Raw genomic sequence first — 21,337 nt, forward strand, 5'->3', positions numbered from 1 at the left:
CCCTCCCGGTCTCCCGGCCCCAGACTCTGCCCTCGGGGAGGCAGCCTGGAGCCCGCGTCCTGGGGGCGGAAGGAGGAGGGCGGGAGGAAGGTGGCAGAGTCAGAGCTGGTGCTCACCGCCCCCTCGCCGTCCAGACCCCCTCAGGACTCCCACCAGGCCCAGGCGGGGGGTGGGGTGGGCACACAGCCCATTCCCGGGTCCCACCCGGTTCCCTCTTTCCCACGCCGGGAGGCCGCTCCGGCTGAGGCCCCCTCCCCGCTTACGGCCGCCAACTGGGGGCAAAGGGCAGCCCGCAGCGACACTCGGGTCCCCGCCCGCCCCGGCAGGCGGCGGCTGCGGCCTAGGGCAGCCGGCGCCCGCGCGCCTCCTCCCCCTCCCGGAAGCGCGGGGCGGGGTCCCCGGCCGGGCCGCGGGGGCGGGCGCGGGGGGCGGGCGCGGGGGCCGGGCCGGGGCGGGGCGCGCTCGGCGCTCGCGGGCTGGGCGGGCTGTGCGCGCCCCCTCCGCCCGACTCCAGGCCTCCGGCTCCAGCCCGGCGGCGGCGGCATCGGCATCGGCAGCCTCAGCCTCAGCCTCAGCAGCAGCAGCAGCAGCAGCAGCAGCAGCAGCGATTCGCGGCGAGGCCCTGCGCCCCTCGCAGCCCCTTCCCGGCGCTGTGCATGGAGACGCCGCCCGCCGCCGGCTGCTGAGCCACCATCCGGCCCGGGACCTGCGGGGGCTGGGGTGGCCTCGGGCTCCGACTCGGGCTTGGCCGGCCGCCCTCGTCGCCCGAGGGCTGCGCTTGGCCCGCGGGCCTCGTCGCCCGCGCGAATCGCCGCGGCCCGGCCGTCCCGTCCCGGGAATTAGCCGTCCTGACCGCCATGGCTCACTCCCCGGTGCAGTCGGGCCTGCCCGGCATGCAGGTGAGCGGGAGCCTGGCCGCCGAGGCGCGGGAGGGATGCGCGGGCCGGGCGGAAGCGGAGAACTTGGCGGTGTAAACATGCCCCCCCCACGCTGCCCCTTCCGGGGTCGCGCCGGCCTCCGCGTCCCGCTCCCAGGGCCCGGGGCGCCCCTGCCGGGCTCGGCGGTCAGCGTTTCGGGGCCGGGGGCGGCGCAGGGACCTGGGGGCCGCGGCCTGCAGGCGGCCCTCTCCGGCTGGGAGTCGCGCCGGTCCGGGAGGGATGTGGGGGTGCCGGCCGTCTCCCTCTCCGCCCCCCTGCGTCCCCAGCGCCTCCGGAGCTGCAGGCCCAGCGCCGGCCCCGGCCCCGGGGGAGAAGTGATGCGGGGAAATGCCCTTGGAGGCCCCGGCGCGGTCTCTGGGCCCCGCTTGCGCGCGGCCGGTGCTGGAGGCCCCTGTCCCCTCCCTGCGAGCGGGCGGTAAAGTTGAGAGGCGGGAGGGGAGCCCCGGGCGCGTCGGGACTAGTCCGGGGCCCTGCCGGGTGGAGGAGCGGGAACAGGGTGGAGGGAGGTGCGACTGCCAGCTCCACTTCCAGCGCGCGTTTCCTTCTGGTGCAGACACAGGGGAAAGTGCGCGCCTGGAAACCGTGCAGAAGGGCTGGCTCCCTGGGACAGCGTGCACTCGAGTGTCCCGAGCCCAGGCTGGCCCGCCCGGTCCTGGGACACTAGGCTTTTACTTTGAGACTTGATTGAATCCAGATGAGTTCTTCCCAGTAAACCGTTCCGTTGATACTTTGTGGCATGTTGGCCTACCATTGACTTTTGTGGGGTGGGGAGAGGTTGAATTTCAAATTACATGAAGGTGTTCAAGTTTTTCTCTATCGGGCACCATTTTTAGCCCTTTGAAAAAGAAAACCACCCTGTTTGGCTAATTTGTAATGTATGTAAGCGCATAAAAGGTGTCAAAATCATTAGGATTAAAAAACCTCACGATGCAGTGAGGGTATGTCACTAAAGTTTTGCTCTCCCAGTTTAGCTAAACGAGTGATCATGAAAAAACAACCCCAGTATCCAGCTGGATTATTTATCCTACAGACAGCCACGGGCTCGTTTGTCTTCTTCCCTCGCCCTTGAGGGCTGAGAGGAACGGGGCTGGAGGACCTGGCCTTTTAAAAGCCGGAATCTGTTCCTCTCTTTCCACGCACACCATTTTTTCTCTCATTAAAACCATAAAAAGAAAACGATTTCATTGTTTAGGTTTGCAATACTGTAATATAGGAACATAAAGTTACCAGAATTTTAGCCTGTTTTTTTTTTTTTTTTTTAAGGAGTAGCAGTTAAAGTTAATACCGTAAGAGAGAGCTTGAAGAAAACTGTCCTTGAATCTCATCCAAAGAGTTTTTAAACTCAACGTGCATTTAAAAGCTGAGCTTTTGCTGACCACTAGGTAAAAATCAGATGTGGTTTCTTGGTATTTCCTAAAGTTCCTGCTTTGGTTTGGTTTGAATTGAGATGCAGGAAGGCAGGGTGAACTGGCTGAAAAATGATTTCTGACCAGCAGAGCAAGAAGGCCTTCTTGTAGTGACAAAAAAAATAAATTAATTAAAAAAAAATACGTCTGCTCAATGCTTCCTTTAGACGGACTTTTATGCTGTTTTAATCAGGTTGCAGTCTAGCACAAATGCCTCCCTGAGAGTTTACCACCGAGGTATTCCGCCTTTGTGGAGAGAGCATCAGTTTAAAAAGGTACTTAAAATCCTCACTAGCTCGTGCCCTGAAGTCAGTATCAGATGGTTACTAGGTACCCTTTTTTGTCCTCGCTTTTCTTTCTTCAACAGTGTGGGCCAAAATTCTTGAATCTTGGGAAAAGAAGGTGAATTTCATTGAATAACTTTGCCTCCCAAATACAGTGCATTCCCTAGGTAGTGTTACAAAGGAACTGTTTTTAGTTTGCTTTTATCAGTATGAAAGCTGATAAATTTTTATTTGTTTGAAACAACCAAATTTTCATCTGTTACAGTTGTAGAGGTGTTGAAGGTGGCTTTTGACAGTCATCTGTATATTTAAGTACATCTATAAACTATAAACTATGATAATTGTTTTTAGTTTGCTATTTGGGAACGAACAACCCCCCCCACCCCCAAGAAAAAAAATAAGCACATTTATTTCCTACTTTGAATTAGCAGCTGCTCCTGCCCAGGGAGGCTTTTCCTCAGTGTTGTTGGGGATTAAATTAAAGACACACCCACCTTGGCCTGTTTTCTAGGATAAAACAGGAGAACTACTAACCCTTCTGTGCTCTGTCCTGATACATCTCACATCCCTCCCTTTTTTCTCTCTTATCTCCTGACCAGGGCTTATAAGGAGCTGGCTTAAAAGTTTTAGGAAGACAGTACAGTGAATTCAGGCAGCCTAGGCAAAGATGCCTACAAAATAAGCCTGAATGAGAGAACATTTTAATGTAAACATAAGTTTTAAGTGTCTTGCAAATCATTTCTATGCCTCTTGATTCTTACTCGTTACCACTTGAGGCATAGTTATTATATGCTATTTTCTAGATGTGGGAATCAACCAAACACTAATTGAACCGACCAAGGTGAGATGGGACAAATTTGTGAATTGAAACCAGGTCTTTCTTGCCTTCAAGACCATACTCACCATGCTGTATTATTAATTTCACAAAAATTAATATTCATTTCATTCCAACTTGGGTTTGGTGAAGAAATGAGAAATAGGAGATTGGTATTTTATTCAGTCAGCAGCCATTGACCATTTCATGTGGCGGGTCCTGGCTGAGGGGTTGATGACTAAATCTGTTTTTAATGTTTAATGAAGGGTGCCAGTGTCCCTTTCTTTTTTACTTCCAACACCCCAGCTCCATATTAGCATAGGGGGGAAAAATAGAAATCGTGAACTGAATGTAGTAATTACAAATAGACATAAAGAAATTAGGTTGATGTGTAGATTTAACCACTCCCTGTACTTTATTGGATATTTGGTGTTCCACTCAATTCAGATTAAAACAAAATAAAGCTTCAGTTGGAGGCAAGAGCACTGATCACGGCATAGTTTTTACAAGTTGTAATTTGAAAAGAATTATATTTTGATTTATAAATTTCTCACAGAATTTTGTCCGTCACTTTTGAATTTTTCTGGACTATGACCCATGTAAGAGATGTATTTTACATCATGACCTGAAACAGAAGTTTGGAAGATAGTCCTGATCCTTAATACTTGTGAAGTACTGTTATGTGATATATTTTTAAGAAAAAGGAGCGGGTTGCAACACTAAATTGATTTCACAGCTGAGTGGTTTGACCCAAGTTTGAGAAGTACTGATTAGCTGTGTCACATGTGTAGTGAGACCTGAGTTAAGTTAGCATGTTTTGACAATGTCATACATTTAAGATATTTTCATATTTGAAAGTACAGACAATTTACAGGAACAGCGAGAAAACTTAAAATTTCTACTGGTTAGCATTATCCTTCCTTTGCACTAGCTGCTTGGAGAAACCCTTGCCTGAGAAGTCCCCTTGTGTGGGGATACAGTACAAGATGGTTAATGGCCAGTTGGGATGCTTTGGGAGCTTTTCTCAAGTGCTCTTGCTTACCCTGATGCAACCTGTGTGCTCTGCAAAATCTGGGAAATGAAGGCAAACAGAAAGACAGTTGCATTTAATTTTGGCTTAAGTGCTCTTGTCCCTTTTTGTCCTCTTTAGTGTCACATTTCCATAGTTTTTTTCCTGTTTCCATGGAAGAGGCCTTCCCATGTTCAGTCTGTTACTATTTGCACCCAGGGTAAAGGCTGGTGTATTACAATGTGTGGACCTTTCGAGTATTTGTGAGAATTAGGTTCTGAAAGCACCTTGAGGGAAATGCTGAGCTGTAGAATGTGGCCTGGTGTCTTAGCACATTGAACTAGATGGGGAGCCTGCATTCAGGCAACATATTTGTCTGCAGAGGTGAGAATCTCCTTTGGGCCTGTCCTCAGGAAGGCCGCAGCCTCTTGAGGGCCAATCCAAATGAAGGACAGAGGGGCACAGAGAGCAGAGGTGTATGGTGTTGAGAGCTGGGGATGAGGGAACTGCATGGGCCCAGGGAAAGGGGGCTTGGTTCCTGGCTGCAGTAGGGCAGGGTTGAGTGTTCTGTACTTCAGGAACCCTGCTTTCTCAGTTGTGGGTGGTAGGTAGGCGAAGGTAGAGGGAGTTGGGTTCTGGGAGTGCTGGGTGCTGGCTTGAAAGGCAGTGGCATTACCGGGGGTGAGGTGAGGTTAACCTCAGGTAGTGAGAGTTCAGCAGGGAAGCCTCAGTGGTTGGAGCTGCTGCTGTCAGCAGGATGGCCAGGGTGGACTTTTTCACAAGGTCGATTTAAACCTTGGTCATTTGAACTGTCAGTGAACATTTTACTCTTTTATTTACTCTGTCCCACCCCCGCCCCCTCTCATTTTGACCCTTTTTGCTGTTTTATACTGAAGAATAAGTAAAGGCACATTTTTGTTACTGTTGCCTGTTTTCTGTTACTGTTTTTTAAAAAAGATACCTATTTCAATAATACTTCATATTCCCTCTTGTCTTATGTCACCAAAACTTAATAGTGTTAAGAACTTATTTGCTTAAAAGTGTATATTTTGGGGGGAAGGTCGTCAGAGATTTTAAAAAATTAAAGTAAAAAAGTATAATGTAGAGGCGTCCAGGATGTTTTGTTTCTCATCCCAGATCTGGGAACGTTCCTGATAGTATTCCACATAGAACCAAGTGAACATCGAGTAGCGATTGATCAGATTCGATTTTTCTAGGCAGCTAATGTAGCACAATCTTCTAACAGAGTAGTTAGGGGTGAGTGGCAATCATCATCACTGCTTTCTTGTTACTTTTTGTAATTTTTGTTCTCATCTTTGAGGTACAGAGCGTAGCTGAGCTGGTTTATTTGATGCAGGTGGACACTGCTTTTCAGTTGAAGAGTATTTTTCTAGGACCTTGGTTCAACATGCAGTGTGAGTAGTCACTGAAGAAATGAGCCCCTTGGTAGTTGTTGCTTCTCCCTAGTGCATTTTTACAGTCATGCTGAAGCCAGAGTCCAGGAGTCTGGTGATCTCTTGAGAAACATGCTACTTCACTCTCTATTTGGGTGATTTCTCCCAGTGATTCAGAGTTGCCTGCTTGGAAACTTGGTACCTGCAGGAAATGGACCGCACCCAGCCAACCCTCTTGTGGCTTTTTTTCTGCTTTAGCTGAGCACGGTTATCATTAATGGAATCTTGTGGCAGGAAGGAGTTTGTGCAGGAAGTAGAAGTTGCACTGTTATCCCTCTTTTGCTGCTTCGAGTCAACCGCTGTCATTGGGCCAGTCATTTCCCATAATGCATGTTTTTGCATTGCAATGTATTTAAAAACTCATAGTGCCAAATATTTTGGGAAAAAGAAAAACATGCCTATTGCAACACCTGGCTCCTGAGAGTGACTATGGAATTTCCTAATCCTAAAAAAACGTTCCCTGGTTTCCAAGGTTGAGATTAGAGAAAAATAAAACAAGATGTACCTTTGTTTGCAACAAAGTATAAAACATCTCAAGTTGTGGGTTACAAAGGCAGTCTATTTAGAGACCTATCATTATATTCTCATGAGGGTTCTTGGTCAGCAAAAGGAACCTTGTGTGGTCAGCACCCTATTGGTATCTGAATAAATTGTGGCAACATTTCAAGTTTTATGTTAATACCAAATATGTAGCTGGTGTTTATCATCCTATTATTTTCAATCTCTGTGTTTTTTAAAAAAGATTTTATGCCCTAAAATTTGAAAGACCATAGAGACCCAAGTCCTTTTTAAAAATTTTAATTATTTAGGATTTTTGTTTAGTTTTTATTAAAGAAATTATGCATATGTTTTAAAGAGTCAGATGGCTTCTTGTAAGGTTTGGAGAGATGGCAGTTACTTGCCTCTTGCCTCCATTTCTTCCTCAAAGGCAGTCCCTTTGATCTAAGTTGATTGTTGTCTTTACTCCTTTGTTTATAAAGAACATTTAAAAATTGCTGCTACTTTCTCCCCCTCATTTCTGGCATTATCTATGAAGATGAGGATTTTTCTTGTTGCCTCCTTCACTCACATCCCTCCCTCTCCCTAGTGTTGTTACATTGTAACTTTGGTTAGATCAGTCTGTACATTAATTGACTGTAAATAGTCCTTGTAAACCAGCCACTAGTAAACCAGGATTAACTTTTGAAATTTTTGGGGGGAGTTGTTTTTTGGTAATGTATTTAGTTCAGGCTGCTACAACAAAGTAGCATAGACTGGGTGACTTAAACAATAAACGTTTACGCTAAGAAGCCCAAGATCAAGTTGAGGACAGATTCTGTGGTAATTCCTAGACCGAGTCTCAGTGGCATAAGGGGCAAGGGAGCTCTCTGGGGTCGGTCTCATTTATAAAATCACTGGTCCCAAACCTGAGGGCTCGTGACCTAATCAGTTCCCAAAGGCCCCCCCCCCCAAACCATGGCAATGGGGGTTGTGTCTCAACATAGGAATTTTGGGGGGCACACACATTCAGTCTATAGTAGCATTTACTCAACCCCAAACTCATCCCAGTTGTTGAAACCGTCTCAGAAAGTTCAGGGAGAACTGACAGGCTATTTGTTTCACCTTTCTGCAGAAATCTTCCCATGAGCCTTCCAACCTGCCTGGTGCGCTTCCATGCTTCGTGCCCCTTTGGCTGCTTTTGCCTTTGTCCCCGGGATTCTCTGCTGATCGCTGCTGGGTGGCCTGTTTCCTGTGTCACCCGTCATCCTTTGTTGGTTTACACCCTTGTGTTGGTGGAACATCTCTTCCTGTGAATAGTGTACACGGGAGATAGGTTTTTTTTGAGGCCTTTGGCTATTTGAAAATGTCTTTATTTTCACCTTTCCCCTTGATTGATAGTTTGGCATGGTGTATAGTCATGGGGTAGAAGTTATTTTCTTCCAGAATTTTGAAGGCATTCTTCACTGTGTTTTACCTTTCAGTGTTGCAGTACCGGATTTGGTGTACACAAGCTGTTTTGTTTTTCCTGACCTTAGCAGGATCTGAATTTTCACAGTGACATCTTGGTGTGGGTCTATTTCCATTTTTTTGTGGCAGGTACTTTGTAGGCCCCTTTAATTTGGCAACGCAGGTCTTCTTGATGAATTGTTTCTTGAATTCCCATTCTTCTTTGTTCTCTTGCATAAGCTATTTGGATGTTGGGCTTTCTGCACTGGTCTTCAAATGTTCTTACCCTTAAAGCCTACTTTCCATCTCTGTTTTTTTTTTTACTTGGCTTTCTGGGATTATCTCAGCATTATCCTCCAGCTCTCTAATGAGTATTTCATTTCTGCTTTTGCTTTGTAAATTCTAAGAGCTCTTTTTTGTTCTCTGAATGCTCCTTTATTTTAGTGTTCTTTTCTGGTTGCAGTTGACATACCTGCTCTTATCTCCCTGAGTATGATAGTTGTAGTTACGTTGTGTTTTTTTAATCCTCAATAGATTCTCTTCCTCCACCCCCCCCCTTTTTTGTTGGTTTGGTCTCTGTTTTTGTGGTAGAGGCCACCTTCGGATGTCCAGTAATAGGTCAGAGTGGGGGGCTACCAAGCTGGTTGGAAAGCTGAGTCCTTGAGTGGGGCTTTTTTAACCATGGTGATGTCAGGTGCTTCTACTGGACAGAGCAGTCGAGGAGTGGCTTATGTCAGTTTCTTTTAGCTTTTTATACTTTTTGCCTCCTGGGGGAGCCTTCCCTGGAGCTTTCTGACCCTGGTCCAGCCTGGTGGTTGTCCACACTTGGCACACCCCTCAGGCTGATGCCTGGTTTCTTCTCTGGCCTGAGCCTCATGCCCACCTGAGTGCTGGATGGACGGAAAGGACCGAGTGTGGGCACAGCTTCTTGTGCAGTGTCACTGTGCTCTAGAAACCCTCTGTTTTCCTTTCCACGGAATATGGTTTCAGTTGTTTCCTGGTAGGGGAGCCACAGGGCAGTTGGCCGGCTGCTAGGATGGTGGGCAAGGCAGTCGGGGGTCTGACGGCTTCTTTAGCTCCTCACTGGAGGTGCGCCCTCCCGGAGGCGCCTGAGCCGCCAGGGACTGTGATTGGGGATTTGGCGCTGTCGATGGAGTCCATTCTCTGTGTTCTTCACCTCTCGGTAGCATTTGTTTTCTCCTCCTCCTTGGTCTTTCTTCCCACCACGCACTTTCCAGCTTCTGAGTTTCATTGCTGTTCGTCTTTTCTTCCCTCCTGGTATATGGAGGGTTAGTCTTTTCTTTTTTCTTTTTTAAATTTTCTTTATTTTTGGTTTTAGTGGGATTTCAGGATTGACTAAAATTGACGCTTATGCTCATTGTGATCTCCACCTGGAAGGTCACTGTCCTTCAGTTTATAGATGAATGAACAGAATGAATAGAATTTGAATTCCAAGCTCCGGCAGGACTGCTTGGGGTCTGAGTCTGAGGAAGGACCTGTGAGCCTCTGTTCCCCTCCGCCACTTGATCTTACCTTCTGTTTCTTCTCTGTAAGGAAAGGCAGTATACACATGTGCTTGTTTTTCCACCTCAACTGGTCAGTGCCCTCCACCTCCCTAATTTGAACTGAGAACCTGCTTTTCTCCATTCTGTCTCACTTTCTGGTGCCAACTTCCAATGGGCACAGAACCATTTCAGGGAGCCCTCTTTGGAGAAACGTGCTTAAGTTAATTGATGCTTTGGGGGCGCAGCCCATGATCCAGAATTGAGTGTCTGCTTCTTGGAAGTGGGGTCAGCGTCAGTCCTGGCTGCGTGTGTGCTGCTCGGCACAGGGCTGGGGCTCAGAGCACAGCACACGCTGACCAGCTGGCCGGGTGGGTGCAGGAGCACGTGTGACGGAGCAGCTTTGCGGCGTGTCGGAGGGTTGTGGACTCCGCAGTGGGGAGCGGGCGCAGTGCGGCTCCGTAAACACGGCATTGGTGGGTAGTGACTCGAGGGTGCGGCTGTAAACAGGGAGAGCTGCCCTTTGGGATACTGCCTTAAAATGATTTCCTACTTAAGGGCAAAGGACTTTTTTGGGGTAGACATTTATAGTGAGAAACTGCTAAGTGAAAATGAGAAGTAATCCGAACGTGGGGACTAGGTGTTGGCCAGCGGCTATTTTAGGCACAGTTTTGTAGAACTTGAAAACCATGTTCCGTGTGGTGAATGCCAAGCTGTTAAACTGCTGCCTAACTCCCGATGGACTGCGCACCTGCTGAAGAAAGGATTGTCCGAACTTTCCTTACAATGCACTTTCATTGCACTAAACATTTCTTGAGAGGGAATTTATAAAGGAAAAGATATGCAAGTACAGAGAATTACTCATTTCCTCAGCAGTTCCCACCAGTAGGTGGGTTTCCTTTTTCCTCGTTCACTGTGTTACCTGAAGAGATAAGTGGTAAGGTAAACAGTGCCTTTGGCCGTGCTGTGGTCAAGACAATGAACAGTGGTTGACCTTAGTGGGAGACGTGCAGGGAGGCAACCGAATTGTACTGCATTCCTCTCAAAGGGCCGGGCTGCTTACGCCCCTCGCTAATCCTGCGCCTCTGCCAGGAACGGCTGGGCTGGTCACTAGTTTTACAGGTGACAAAACTGAGGCTTGGGAAACGACCTGGGTCCCTCAGTTAGAAAACAGCCCAGTTGGGATTTCAGCCCTAACTTTTGGTGGAAGCATTTGTGTTCTTTCCTTCTTTACACCAGAATGCCTCCTACCTCGCATTTCAGATTCGACACCCCCCCACCCCTACCCCCCACCCCCCGTTTCCCTAAGGATGAAGTTGTGCCCCCAGCTTCCATGAAACCAGCGTCCAGGTCAGGGCTAGTAACTGATAGTATTTTAGGCACTTTTATTTCCACTTTTTTTTTCCTTTAAAGAAGATTTTGTTCATGTTCCAGTATTATTTTTAATTGGCTTCTTGGCATTTAGGATTGTAGGTATGTGGGGAGGTGACTTGCACTTTAAGATGTTTTCCCTGCCCTTTTATCTCTCTTTTCTCTACTGAGCCTGTAGGCCCTCCCTTAGAGTGGGATTGGAGCCTTTGGCTTCTGTTGATTGCCGCCCAGGTAGTGCCCAGATTGTTTTGAACTGTGAAGCTGTATTAACTGAAAAAGTACCTACCTGTAAATCTAGCACAGTGGTTTTCAAATTTTAGCATTTAATCTCATCACCTGGAGGGCTTGATAAAATGCAGATTGCTGGGCTGTGGGTTTGGGATGGGGTTTGCATTTCTAACAAGTTTTCTGGTGTGTGGCTGCCTCAGGGACCACACTTTAAGAACCACTGCACTAAAGAGTTAAAACTCCTTAAAAATCCCCGTTGCTCTCCACTGTGGAGCGTAGCGATGGCCACTGAAAGGCAGTTCAATGGAAGAATCATGCTTGCGACTTCCGGCTTGTATTTCAGAAGACTGGGAGCCACTGGTCTGACTTTGACGATTGAATAGGCTTTTAGATGTAAGAATTATTAGCGCCTTTACAATGTCAGCATGTATTATAAAACGGTTGGTGAGGGAGCAGAGGAAGATGCCTGCTCCCATGGCTTTTTGACCTTGGAACCTTATTTTTTAAGAAATGCGTCTCTCAGAACTAGCATCCCGTGGTTCTTTGGGGAAACCCTGAGCCAGATCAAGAGCCCTGAACCTGATAGTGTCCCACGACATTGCCAGGAGGCTCTCTCTAGATTTCATCAAGTCACTCCCTGAAGCAGCTCTGGCGGCTTCCTGTGTTTCCTGACCAGATGTAAACTCCAGTTTAAAACTCAGGGCTGTGTTAATCGCCAACTCCCTCTGGTGCAGCTTTCCAGCCACCTCTCCCGTGGGCTCACCTCCCTGTGCTGCTCCTGCCTCTGAGAACCATTGTGGGGTAACCTCTCGTGAGCCTCAGTATTTACGTTACGTCCCTTTTTGTTTCTTAGGTGGATTTTAAGGAAAGACCTTCAAAGAAGGTCTGTACCAAGCAGCCAGCCTGCCCCACATTGCTTAGGGCACCAGCCCCTTGATGATCTGTCTTCTGAGGTTTGGGGTCCAGTTAGGAAATGAATGGGCTCTCGTTGGGCTAACTTGGTTTTCTTTTCTTGTAGTTGTTCTGTTTCACACTGAACTGAAGATACACACATATCTTTGAACTAGGTAGGAAAAATATTCCAGACGAGTAGACCTTTTCATCTTTGGGATGTCAGGTTTTATGCTTTTATGTATTTTATGTATGTAGTTGATTCGATTTTTTTTTTTCCCTCTTCTTCTGCGTCCCCTTTCCCCTCCAGTTCAAGCCGTTGTTTCTCAGTCTAGTGTAGGACACAGCTCCCTGGCTCGTGCTTGTATTATGTGCCTTGCGCTCCCTCCGGGCTGAGGCAGTTGGTTGCCGTCTGTTGGCCACTCACGCTGGCCACCGGCGGCCCGTGGCAGCACTCAGCAGCTCACGCCGACGTCTGGCTGCTCACTGGCAGCTCCAGGGAGAGCTGTTGTTCACAATCTCAGCTGTAGAGGGACAGACATAGCTTGCTGGCCCATGTGGGAATTGAACTGGCGACCTCGGCATTAGGAGCACGGTGCTCCAACCACCTGAGCCACCGGGCCGGCCCGTTGATTCGATTTTTAATTCACAAAATGATCTGTATCAGCAGTCTTTTATTAGAATGTACTATCATTAGCTGGACTTTGATGTTACCAGATTTGCTAATTTGAGATTATTTTTTGAGGGGGCATTGCTTGATTTTTGTTTTAAAGTACATTCTAATTTTTCTGCAGTTTATTGTATGTTTTTTCCTAAATATAAGGGCAAATGGCATATTAGGCAGACTTAGGGGATGGACGAGACAGGTAGTTGTGAGGTTTGGGCTCCTCTTTTCCTTGTTAGTGAAGAATCTGAAGTCTTTAAAAAAACCCAGCTTGTGTCATTCAGAATGCCTTCTTCTGTGTTGTCTTCAAGGAAAAACAAAGCACTTGAAGTGAAAGTGTTTGCATTTCCTGGTCCGAGTCACACAGGCTGCCTGTATTTATCTGTGAGGCAGGCAGGCAGGGATGTGATTGAAACAGGAACACCTAATGGTGATGGTTGTCTCAGGTCCTACTCCCACATGGGCCTGCGGCCACTGGTGCCAGCAGCCCAAGACTGTGACCCTAGGTATTGTGGGATGGAATTTCTCTTTCCTATAGGCATGAAGCAGAGTCAGATTTTAAAGTGATCACATAATTTTAAATTGCTTTGAGTTAAAAGCAGTTTTTCCCAGTGATCTACTGATTCTTTCCTCTTGGATGAATTACTTAAATTTATGTAGAGCCAGTGGTTTCCTGAGAGCAGGCTTTCTCAGCACCCCTGCACCTGATATGTATGTGTATATATATGTTTACTTACATACCTGTGTTCATATAAAAATGTATTTTATTTTTTGCTCCCTTATAATCTGACTTTATCAAGTAAGTAGCCTAAAAGAAGCTTTTACTATATAGCATTCCTAGTCAGAATTAATTTTTCCTCTGTGTTTCCAAAAAGGAACAGAACATTCTGGAACATAATTGGAGTGAAAAGTTACTTAAGATAAAATATTTCAAGCCTTTTTAACATGGTGAAATTCTCGGTGTTTTTATATATGGCCTATTGCATAGATTATTTCTTAATATGTTAGTTATAGCAATCAAATAAGGCTGTTTTTGGAACCCTGTGAAAATGGTTCTTCCTTTCATTCGTCCTTTTTTATCAGAGTAGTGGTAATTGTGTTTGTTTCTGCTGGGGAATTTGTGGTGGTAAGGCCCTTTGAAACTCAGCGGAAAGGCCTTTAGTTGCTTATCTGCTGATGTTCGAGCGCCATTTCCTATCCTGGCCACGTTGTCTGTGTATAGTTTATTAAAAAATGTGAAGTGGGGGGTTGGTGATGGGTACAGAAATGTGAACTTTTTCTCCTCACTGGAAAACCACTCTATGCCCCATTAAATTATTTTTAAAGCAAAGGCATCTGTAATCCCACTACTTGAGTATAGCTGCTTTCTGTTTTGTTCATTTTCCAGTCTTTGTCTATGTACATACGCCTTTTTAAGGAATTGCAGTCATACATTAGGTGTACGTTTATATTTTCCATTCAGCAATGGATCATAAATATTGTCCCCCATTTCCATACGGTTTTCCTAATGAGTATTTTAATGTCTTAGCTGACTTACCCTGGCCTCCTTTAATGGAAGGCGTGCCTCATCCTTAGGAGAGAGAGTTCTAGACAGAACCATGTTCCTGTTTGGTTCTGCTGGTTAGAAAGAATAACCTTGCTGCTTTCTTTTGCCTTTGGAGAAAGAAAAAAATTATTTATCCTTTTCCTCCCCTAATAGTATTATTGGAAAACACTGTTATTGTTATTTAATGAGGTTTGTGTAGTTAATTGCTTTGCTTACACGGATAAGCTGGACCACTTACCCAGTGGTGTTACAAATTCATGCTGGGCTCCTTTCCCCTTGGCCAGTTGTATTGCCAGCAGAGGACACGACATGTGGACCAGGGCCCACAAAGACTGTGTGTGTGTGTGTGTGTGTGTGTGTGTCCGTGTGCGCGCGCACATAAGTGTGAGCATTAACTAAGAACAACAAAACCACTCTCTTTACTGGGCTGCCTCTAGGCTTTGGATGGAGCGAATGGTGGGGCCTGAGGAAGGTGGACAGCAGGAATTCTGTGTGGCTGGGTCATTCTTCTTCACTGGCCTTCAGATATAGGCCAGTGTATGTGATAAATATACTAGTATTAAAATAGCTTTTATATCTTATATGTTTCTTTTCAGTCTTTTCATTTGATGAAAAGTTGTAGATTACATGGAATTCACATCAGGACTGTGGCAGGTGCAAATACTGGGACTTAAAATTACTGCTCTGACCGAATATTCATCCCCAAATAGGACCAGTCTGCTTTCAGCAACTTCCCTGTAGATGCATTTTAAGTGAGAGGGCAGTAGCCGTTGAAATAACACATGCCGTGTGTAGGTGTTTCCTTCCCGCACAAGGCGCACGTAGGAGCGGCAGTGCTGGCAGTCGTGGAGCCGGCGGTGGAGACAGGACGGGATGGGTGGCTGCGCAGAGCAGCGGTGTGTGCTAGCGCTGAGGCTGTGGCCGCGCCACGTCGTCCCGGATGTCCTGCCACGGGCTTTTGGATCACTTTAGATCTTCCCTCCACGGAAGTTATGAAAAACGGCTGATTTTCAGAATTTTGGAGAAGGGACTACGGACCTGTGCTGCTAGCCTTCTACCATACATCTGTACTTTTTAATGAATAGAAACACTTCAGGAGAAATATAAGGCAATGATATGAGAATTTAGTGTTACTGAATTTTGCTAGAACCCATTTGCTTTTTTTCTTTGTTGAAGTTGATTTCTTTAAGATTGTTTTTATTTAACTCTTATAAGAGTGAACACGGAAATGGAAACTTGGTGAATAGAAGTACATTGAAAAAGAGGAAGTGTTATCAGACTGTGTCTAAAGATCTTTGCTATTTTTAGCTGGGAAACTAAGACTTTGTGGCCATTTTACCTTAAGGTATTTTTAAAACATCAATAAGGGATATGTTAATATTTTGATTGTAATTTATTCCCATGATCACCATTGTGACAGTTTGATACAAAAACAAGCAAAATTTTTCGTGTGTCAAATAAAGTTTAAAATACAGGCAGTTCCCAACCGCATTTCAGATTTCATTTGTAGGTTTGTCGGTTAGAAATCCAGTATGTTTTCTTGTAGAAGTGAGTTTATAAATGGTGATTATGTTGTGAACCTAGGTTACAAAAACCTAAGTGAACTATAATGTTAACAGTTAAGTTCTGGTTCTGAAGGCAGGCAGCTGGTTGGTACAAGAGCCTTGGTGGAGCAGGACGAGTTTTCTTGCCGTGTGGCGGGCCTGGCACCGTGCAGTGTTCCCGCGTTCACTGACCTGCTGTGCTGTGCTCGCCTCACTGCTCCCTCCCGCCCCGCCTCCTGCCCCCTTGAATGCCTTCTCCATACCACGGCTCCTAATACCCGCTACTACATCCCCTTTACTAGGTTGCAGTAGTTCCCAATTCAAATTCCTATTCCTTGTTTTAAAATTGATTTTAGCTAGATGTGAGGAAAGCTCAAAATTGGTGTAGAAGCCTTTTGGTTAAGTAAACCCAGCTTTCATTTTAACCCAGATGGATGATGCTGGGGCTCTGACGGGGCTTCTTACCCCGCCTGGTGCGACCTGGAGAGTCATAAGAAAACAAACGAAATCACTGTTAGGGGGTGTGTGGTGTTTTGGGTGATTATGTTAATAAAATATTTTTAAAAAATATTTCTACAACTTAAGCATCGTAAAATCCTAGTTTTGTACAAGAAAGGGATTTTGGAGTTTCATCTAGCTGGTTTATTTTTTGTTAATCAAATCTCTAAGAGGCATGATGTTTTAGATAACTGGGGGTCAGGAGACGAATCATAATTTATAAATGTGGCAGGTTAAATCAGGACTCTTATGTTACGACTGTTTTAGCTAGGTAATTTTAATAATTAAAGTGAAGTAGCCCATTTTAAAGTTTTGTTCTGTAAAGAGCCATGGGCATTAAGTGTCTTTGGGAGTTACCAGGAATAATGGGGATATCTAGTTTTTTTAATAGACTTTATTTTTAAGAGCAGTTTTAGGTTAACGCCAAAGTTGAATAGAAGATAGAGATTTCCGTATTGCCCCTCCCCGCCTGCACCCCATCAATAGCCTGCACCAGATTGTATTTGTTATAACTGATGAACTTGCATTGACACATCAGCACCAACTGAGTCCATAGTTCCCATTGCGGTTCACTCCTGAGGTTGTGTACCCTATAGGTTTTAACAGATGTATGAGGTGTGATCAAGCAATACGGTGAACGTTTAAATAAAAAAAATTGATTACGGTAAAAGACACGTTGCCATTAATCCCCATCAAAATCCTCCCCCTCACTTCTAACACAGTTATCCCATCGTTCTTGCCACTTTCTGAAGCAGTTCTGGAGGTCCTCTTTCGTGAGTGTCTTTAGTTGCGCTGTCGTGGCTGCCTCGACGTCCTGAATCATTTTGACTTTGGGGAAGAGCCAGAAGTCTCACAGTGCCACATCCAGTGAAGAAGGCGGATGAGGATATATCGTAATGCTTTTATTTGGCAGAAATTGCCATACCACAAGCAATGTGTGACACCGAACCTTTCTGTCGTGATCACAAAGTACAGTGAATTCTGCTGCCGAGTGCCATCCAATGGAAAGGCTGGGATCTTCGATATAATGACATGTATCTATCCTTACAGTATCATACAGAATAATTTCATTTCCTTAAAAATCAATGAGTATTTTAAAAACATGTCATTTTGATTCTACTGAAATATTTTTCTATATGTAGTATTTTTTTCCTTATTGGCTTCTTCAGTTTCTGACTCAAGCAAAGTAGTTTCTCTTGGTGCGGTGGTACCTGGATCACCCTTGGTCTCTGTCATCACGAAATCTGCATGCACTTGGGGTTCTAAAGGTGAACGTGTCTGAGAAGTTAGTGGCTCTCAGCAGCCACCCAACAACCTACAGGGAAGATCCCACGAGGGCAGTTCTGCACTATTCCTTTTTGTCCTCTGCCCCTCCAAGTATTTTGAGACTCTTAAATTAAAAAGCTAAGTGTCCACTCTGAAAAATGGAGGCACCTCTTTCTCTGTGTAGATCTCCCCTTTTTTGTTGTGACTCCCTGAAGTTTCCCTTGCCCTGTCCTTCACCAGCTGGGTCAAGAGGAAGGAGGTCCACCCTCGGGATGGAACAGATGCCCCCTTAGCCTTTGCAGGGCGTTTGCCTCGGAGCCCCTCCTGCCGCCACCTGTGTCCCTGCTCCCGAGGGCCTGGTGAAGCTGCTGTCACCTTTTGACCTGTCCTCAGCATCTCTCGTGGTTCTGAGCTTGGTTTGGTACTCTGGGTCTCTCTGAATTGCTTCCCGTAACTCCAGTTCTTGTGGAAGACTCTTGGGCATTATAAGGAGGGAAGAATACATACGGTGGCCCCATGTGTATTCTTTTTGTAAAGACTTTTTTTAAGTTGAGCTATCACAAATTTTAATTTATTTAAAATACTGTAGAAATAATACATAACTAATTGTAAGAAAAAATCAAACTGTACAGAAATATATGATTTTATTCCCCAGGAGTAATAATGTGGAGGGTATGGATTCTGTGGTTACCTTAAAAGCAAAGGATTGTTCAGTCTTACATTTAGAACTGAAGGGAAGGCTGGGAATTCCATCTGATGTTTTCTTTCCTTCCCTATCACAGCAATTCCATCAGAAATGTCACTAACCTCTAACCAAGACCCCTTAAGCAATCCAATTTCTACCAGCACTTAAGTGCTTTTCGTACTCCTGATGAGACATACTCATTCTTCAGCCAGCAGAGATTTATTGGATGTCTGCTATGTTTTTCTCGTTTTTTTTTTTTTTTTTTAATTGGGGAAGGGGAACAGGACTTTATTGGTGTGTACTTCCAGGACTTTTTTCCAAGTCAAGTTGTTGTCTTTTCAGTCTTAGTTGTGGAGGGTGCCGTTCAGCTTCAAGTTGTTGTCCTTTCAGTCTTAGTTGTGGAGGGCGCAGCTCAGCTCCAGTTTCAGGTCCAGTTGCCGTTGCTAGATGCAGGGGGTGCTGCCCACCATCCCTTGCGGGAGTTGAGGAGTTGAACCGGCAACCTTGTGGTTGAGAGCCCGCTGGCCCATGTGGGAAGCGAACTGGCAGCCTTCGGAGTTAGGAGCTCCAACCGCTTGAGCCACTGGGCCGGCCGGATGTCTGCTATGCTTAATGCACTGTGTTAGAGGCCGAGGAAGTGGATGAGCTATTCCTGCTGTCTTTAATGTGCACACTGCCCAGCTTGGTTGGGCAGACATTCCAGCACGCAGGTGCTGGGAGTACGTGGTGATATTAACCAAAGTGGGTGAAAGAAAGGAAACCTTCCTGGAAGAGGTGGTGTTGAGTATGTATTTAAGCCGTTCTTTAAGGTGCTAGCGAGTAAAGGGATTCCAGGCAGATGAAGTCTGTTTTGTAGAATTGGATGTAGTTTGGGTGACTAGGGTAGATGAGTGAGAGTCAAGTTTTTCCTTCACCTCCTCCTACCTGAGATAATGGGAAAGAAAAGGTATAGAAAGATTTTAGTTTGGTGTAGGATACAAGTGCTGAAAAGGAAAGCAGAAATATTGATGGGGGTTTCAAGGAAGGGGTGTGAATAATCTGCATGAACCCTAAAGTGGCCTTGGTGGCTTCTTAGTTCATTTCTCATTTGCTTCAGGGACACATAACAAGGAGAGACCGGAAACCTACTTAGGTCTTGATTTTTATAGGCTGGCCACAGTATTATGTATGTATATTTTTAAAAAGTTGAGCTTAATCTTTATTCCTGATTCAGAAGCGTGCCTTTTTTTTTTATCGGGTTGAATACACTTGAAGCAGATAGGCTGTACAGATAGTTTGATTTTATTTTCACACTCAGAATTTGGGCCTCTAGAACTAAACAATAGAATTTATACAAAAATAACATGCAAGTGAGTGTTTTTACCTTTGAGCCAAGAGCTTTGGGGCTTCTCGTCTGGGAAAAGAATGGCCATGTCCATGAGCTTTCCTGGGAGACGTGTACATTAGGAAGCCCAGTTGGAATTCAGTAATGGTTCCTAGTGGTTTGTCCTTGGAGAAGATGACAAACCTGTATGAAGGAGACTGCTCCTATGGAAAAACAGAAAGGCAGAAGAAACCAACTCTCACCTTCTCTGAAGAACTGCTTCAGCTGGCGGTGACTAACAGAGTTAGTGGTGTTTCACAGAGGTTGAGAACCCCTTTATGGAGAAGTGAAGTTGGCTGGCGAGAGGAAACCTGCAACGTTACAACTATTCACTGTAAGTAAATGTCTTCAGTTAAATGAGCAAGTGAGATTCCTGGAGCCCGGTCAGGGTCATTCAACGAGAGGGTTGTGAGATGTGACCTCCTCTGAGGTTCCACCAAACATCAGAAGCAGGGACAGATGGCGTTAGGCTAACAGAGGAAGTCAATTAGCTTAGTGTGTGATTAGCTTGTCTTTCAGATGCTTGCAACAAAAGCTTCCCCTCATTGGAAGCTTTGGGTTTCATAGTGTGTGTTACCTGTGTGGTCTCAGGATGGAGCTGCCAGTGGAGTTGTGTTAGCATCTGCCCGACTGCGGAGGGCTCTAAATTGTGACCATTGTGGTCCTAGCCTGGGTAATGGTTGGGGTCCTCCTTATTGATATTACTTAGGGCTCATTGAGGGTCATGTTGAAGGTCATATAGCAGAGTAAGTAGTTAATTCACTTTTCACAGAGAAAGGTCTGGCATGAGGGGAGAACAGTGACGTGTGTACATGGGCAGACGTGTACTTTGATGAGAAACTCTTGTGATGGGTCAGTTCCTTGACACTTGCACCATTTATTTTTCCATATCCAGCCATTAGTTGAAATTTACTGTGTGCCACTCATCTGTGTTTCAACTAATAATGCCTGTGATTTTGGCAGTTGTGACTCAGAAGAAAAATGCAGCTAAGGCTTCAGGTCAAACTATAATGGGAAAATGGGAACATCTGCTATGCACCAGTTTTTAAAACAAATAGTTTTCATATGTCAGAATCAGGAAAACTATAGTATATGCATTTTTTGGTCAGTTCTTTTACAGAGAACTAAGGCTTAGAGAAACAAACAACTAGTAAGAGGTGGAGACGGGCTTGAACCCGTATCCATCTGGCACCATGTTGTTTTCCTCACCTTCTGCCAGATGCCAGCGGATTCGTCTCCTGGAATGAGAGTTCGAGTTCTCAGTTGAGTTCTCAATGGAAAAGGGAAGGATTGGTGACCCAGACCCATAAATGGCATTACCTGCCACACGGGTTTCGCAGTAGATGTTCTGTATGGAGAAGAACTGCAGCGTGGCATTGATTCATTGGAGTATTTGATCGGACAGGTGATTGACGCTAATACGGAGGTATAGAAAAGATTATTTGTATTTGCTGTGCGTTTTTTCCCCAGTTTGCTCGATTGGTCACAAAGAGTTGATAATAAGGTCAAAATTACTGGGTTGATAGCTGAACAAAACTGGGAGCCTTGCAGCGAAAACAGTGGCAGTTAAAGATTACACCTCCAAATTTCCCTCCCCCACTCCCATGGCATACCCTTACGAGAATCAGTGGACAAGTGTCTCTGTAAATATTGGGAAAACAACACACAACCAGCACCCTATTGACTTTAAAAAATCTGTATCAACTTTTAAAGTTCTTAATGGAAAAAATGGTCTTTAAAACAGGCAGAAGGGGAACTGAGGTGTTAGAGGTTCCCTGAGATCAAGGCGTGAATAATTCTCAGAGGGTTCACGTGATAACATGAAGAGATTGTGTTATGTTCATTTTCAGTTGAGAAAAATCCATCTTGTTGGCTCTTTTGAGCCTGTTGCTTGGTTCTTGACACCTTTTTAGAAGTGAGAAATGGGAACTTAACTTGCTATGATGGA

The 21,337-nt window shown here is 45.6% G+C and overlaps 1 protein-coding gene across 2 annotated transcripts in view; it reads left to right on the plus strand.

The window, feature by feature from the left end:
* Window positions 1-443: 443 nt before the first annotated feature.
* The window catches only part of STK24 (serine/threonine kinase 24), a gene marked incomplete at its 5' end in the record, with an annotated part of 106,667 nt that continues 85,773 nt past the window's right edge, over window positions 444-21,337 (plus strand). Inside the window, one exon of one of the 2 annotated variants that reach the window (XM_081047182.1) lies at window positions 444-899. In XM_081047182.1, the coding sequence (XP_080903308.1) occupies window positions 858-899 (42 nt within the window). Of the gene's footprint in view, window positions 900-1,259; window positions 1,354-21,337 lie in introns of those variants that run through there. The other variant, XM_081047183.1, reaches the window with a different exon arrangement.

Source organism: Rhinolophus hipposideros (genome assembly GCF_964194185.1).
Source record: "Rhinolophus hipposideros genome assembly, chromosome: 4".
NCBI lineage: Eukaryota > Metazoa > Chordata > Mammalia > Chiroptera > Rhinolophidae > Rhinolophus > Rhinolophus hipposideros.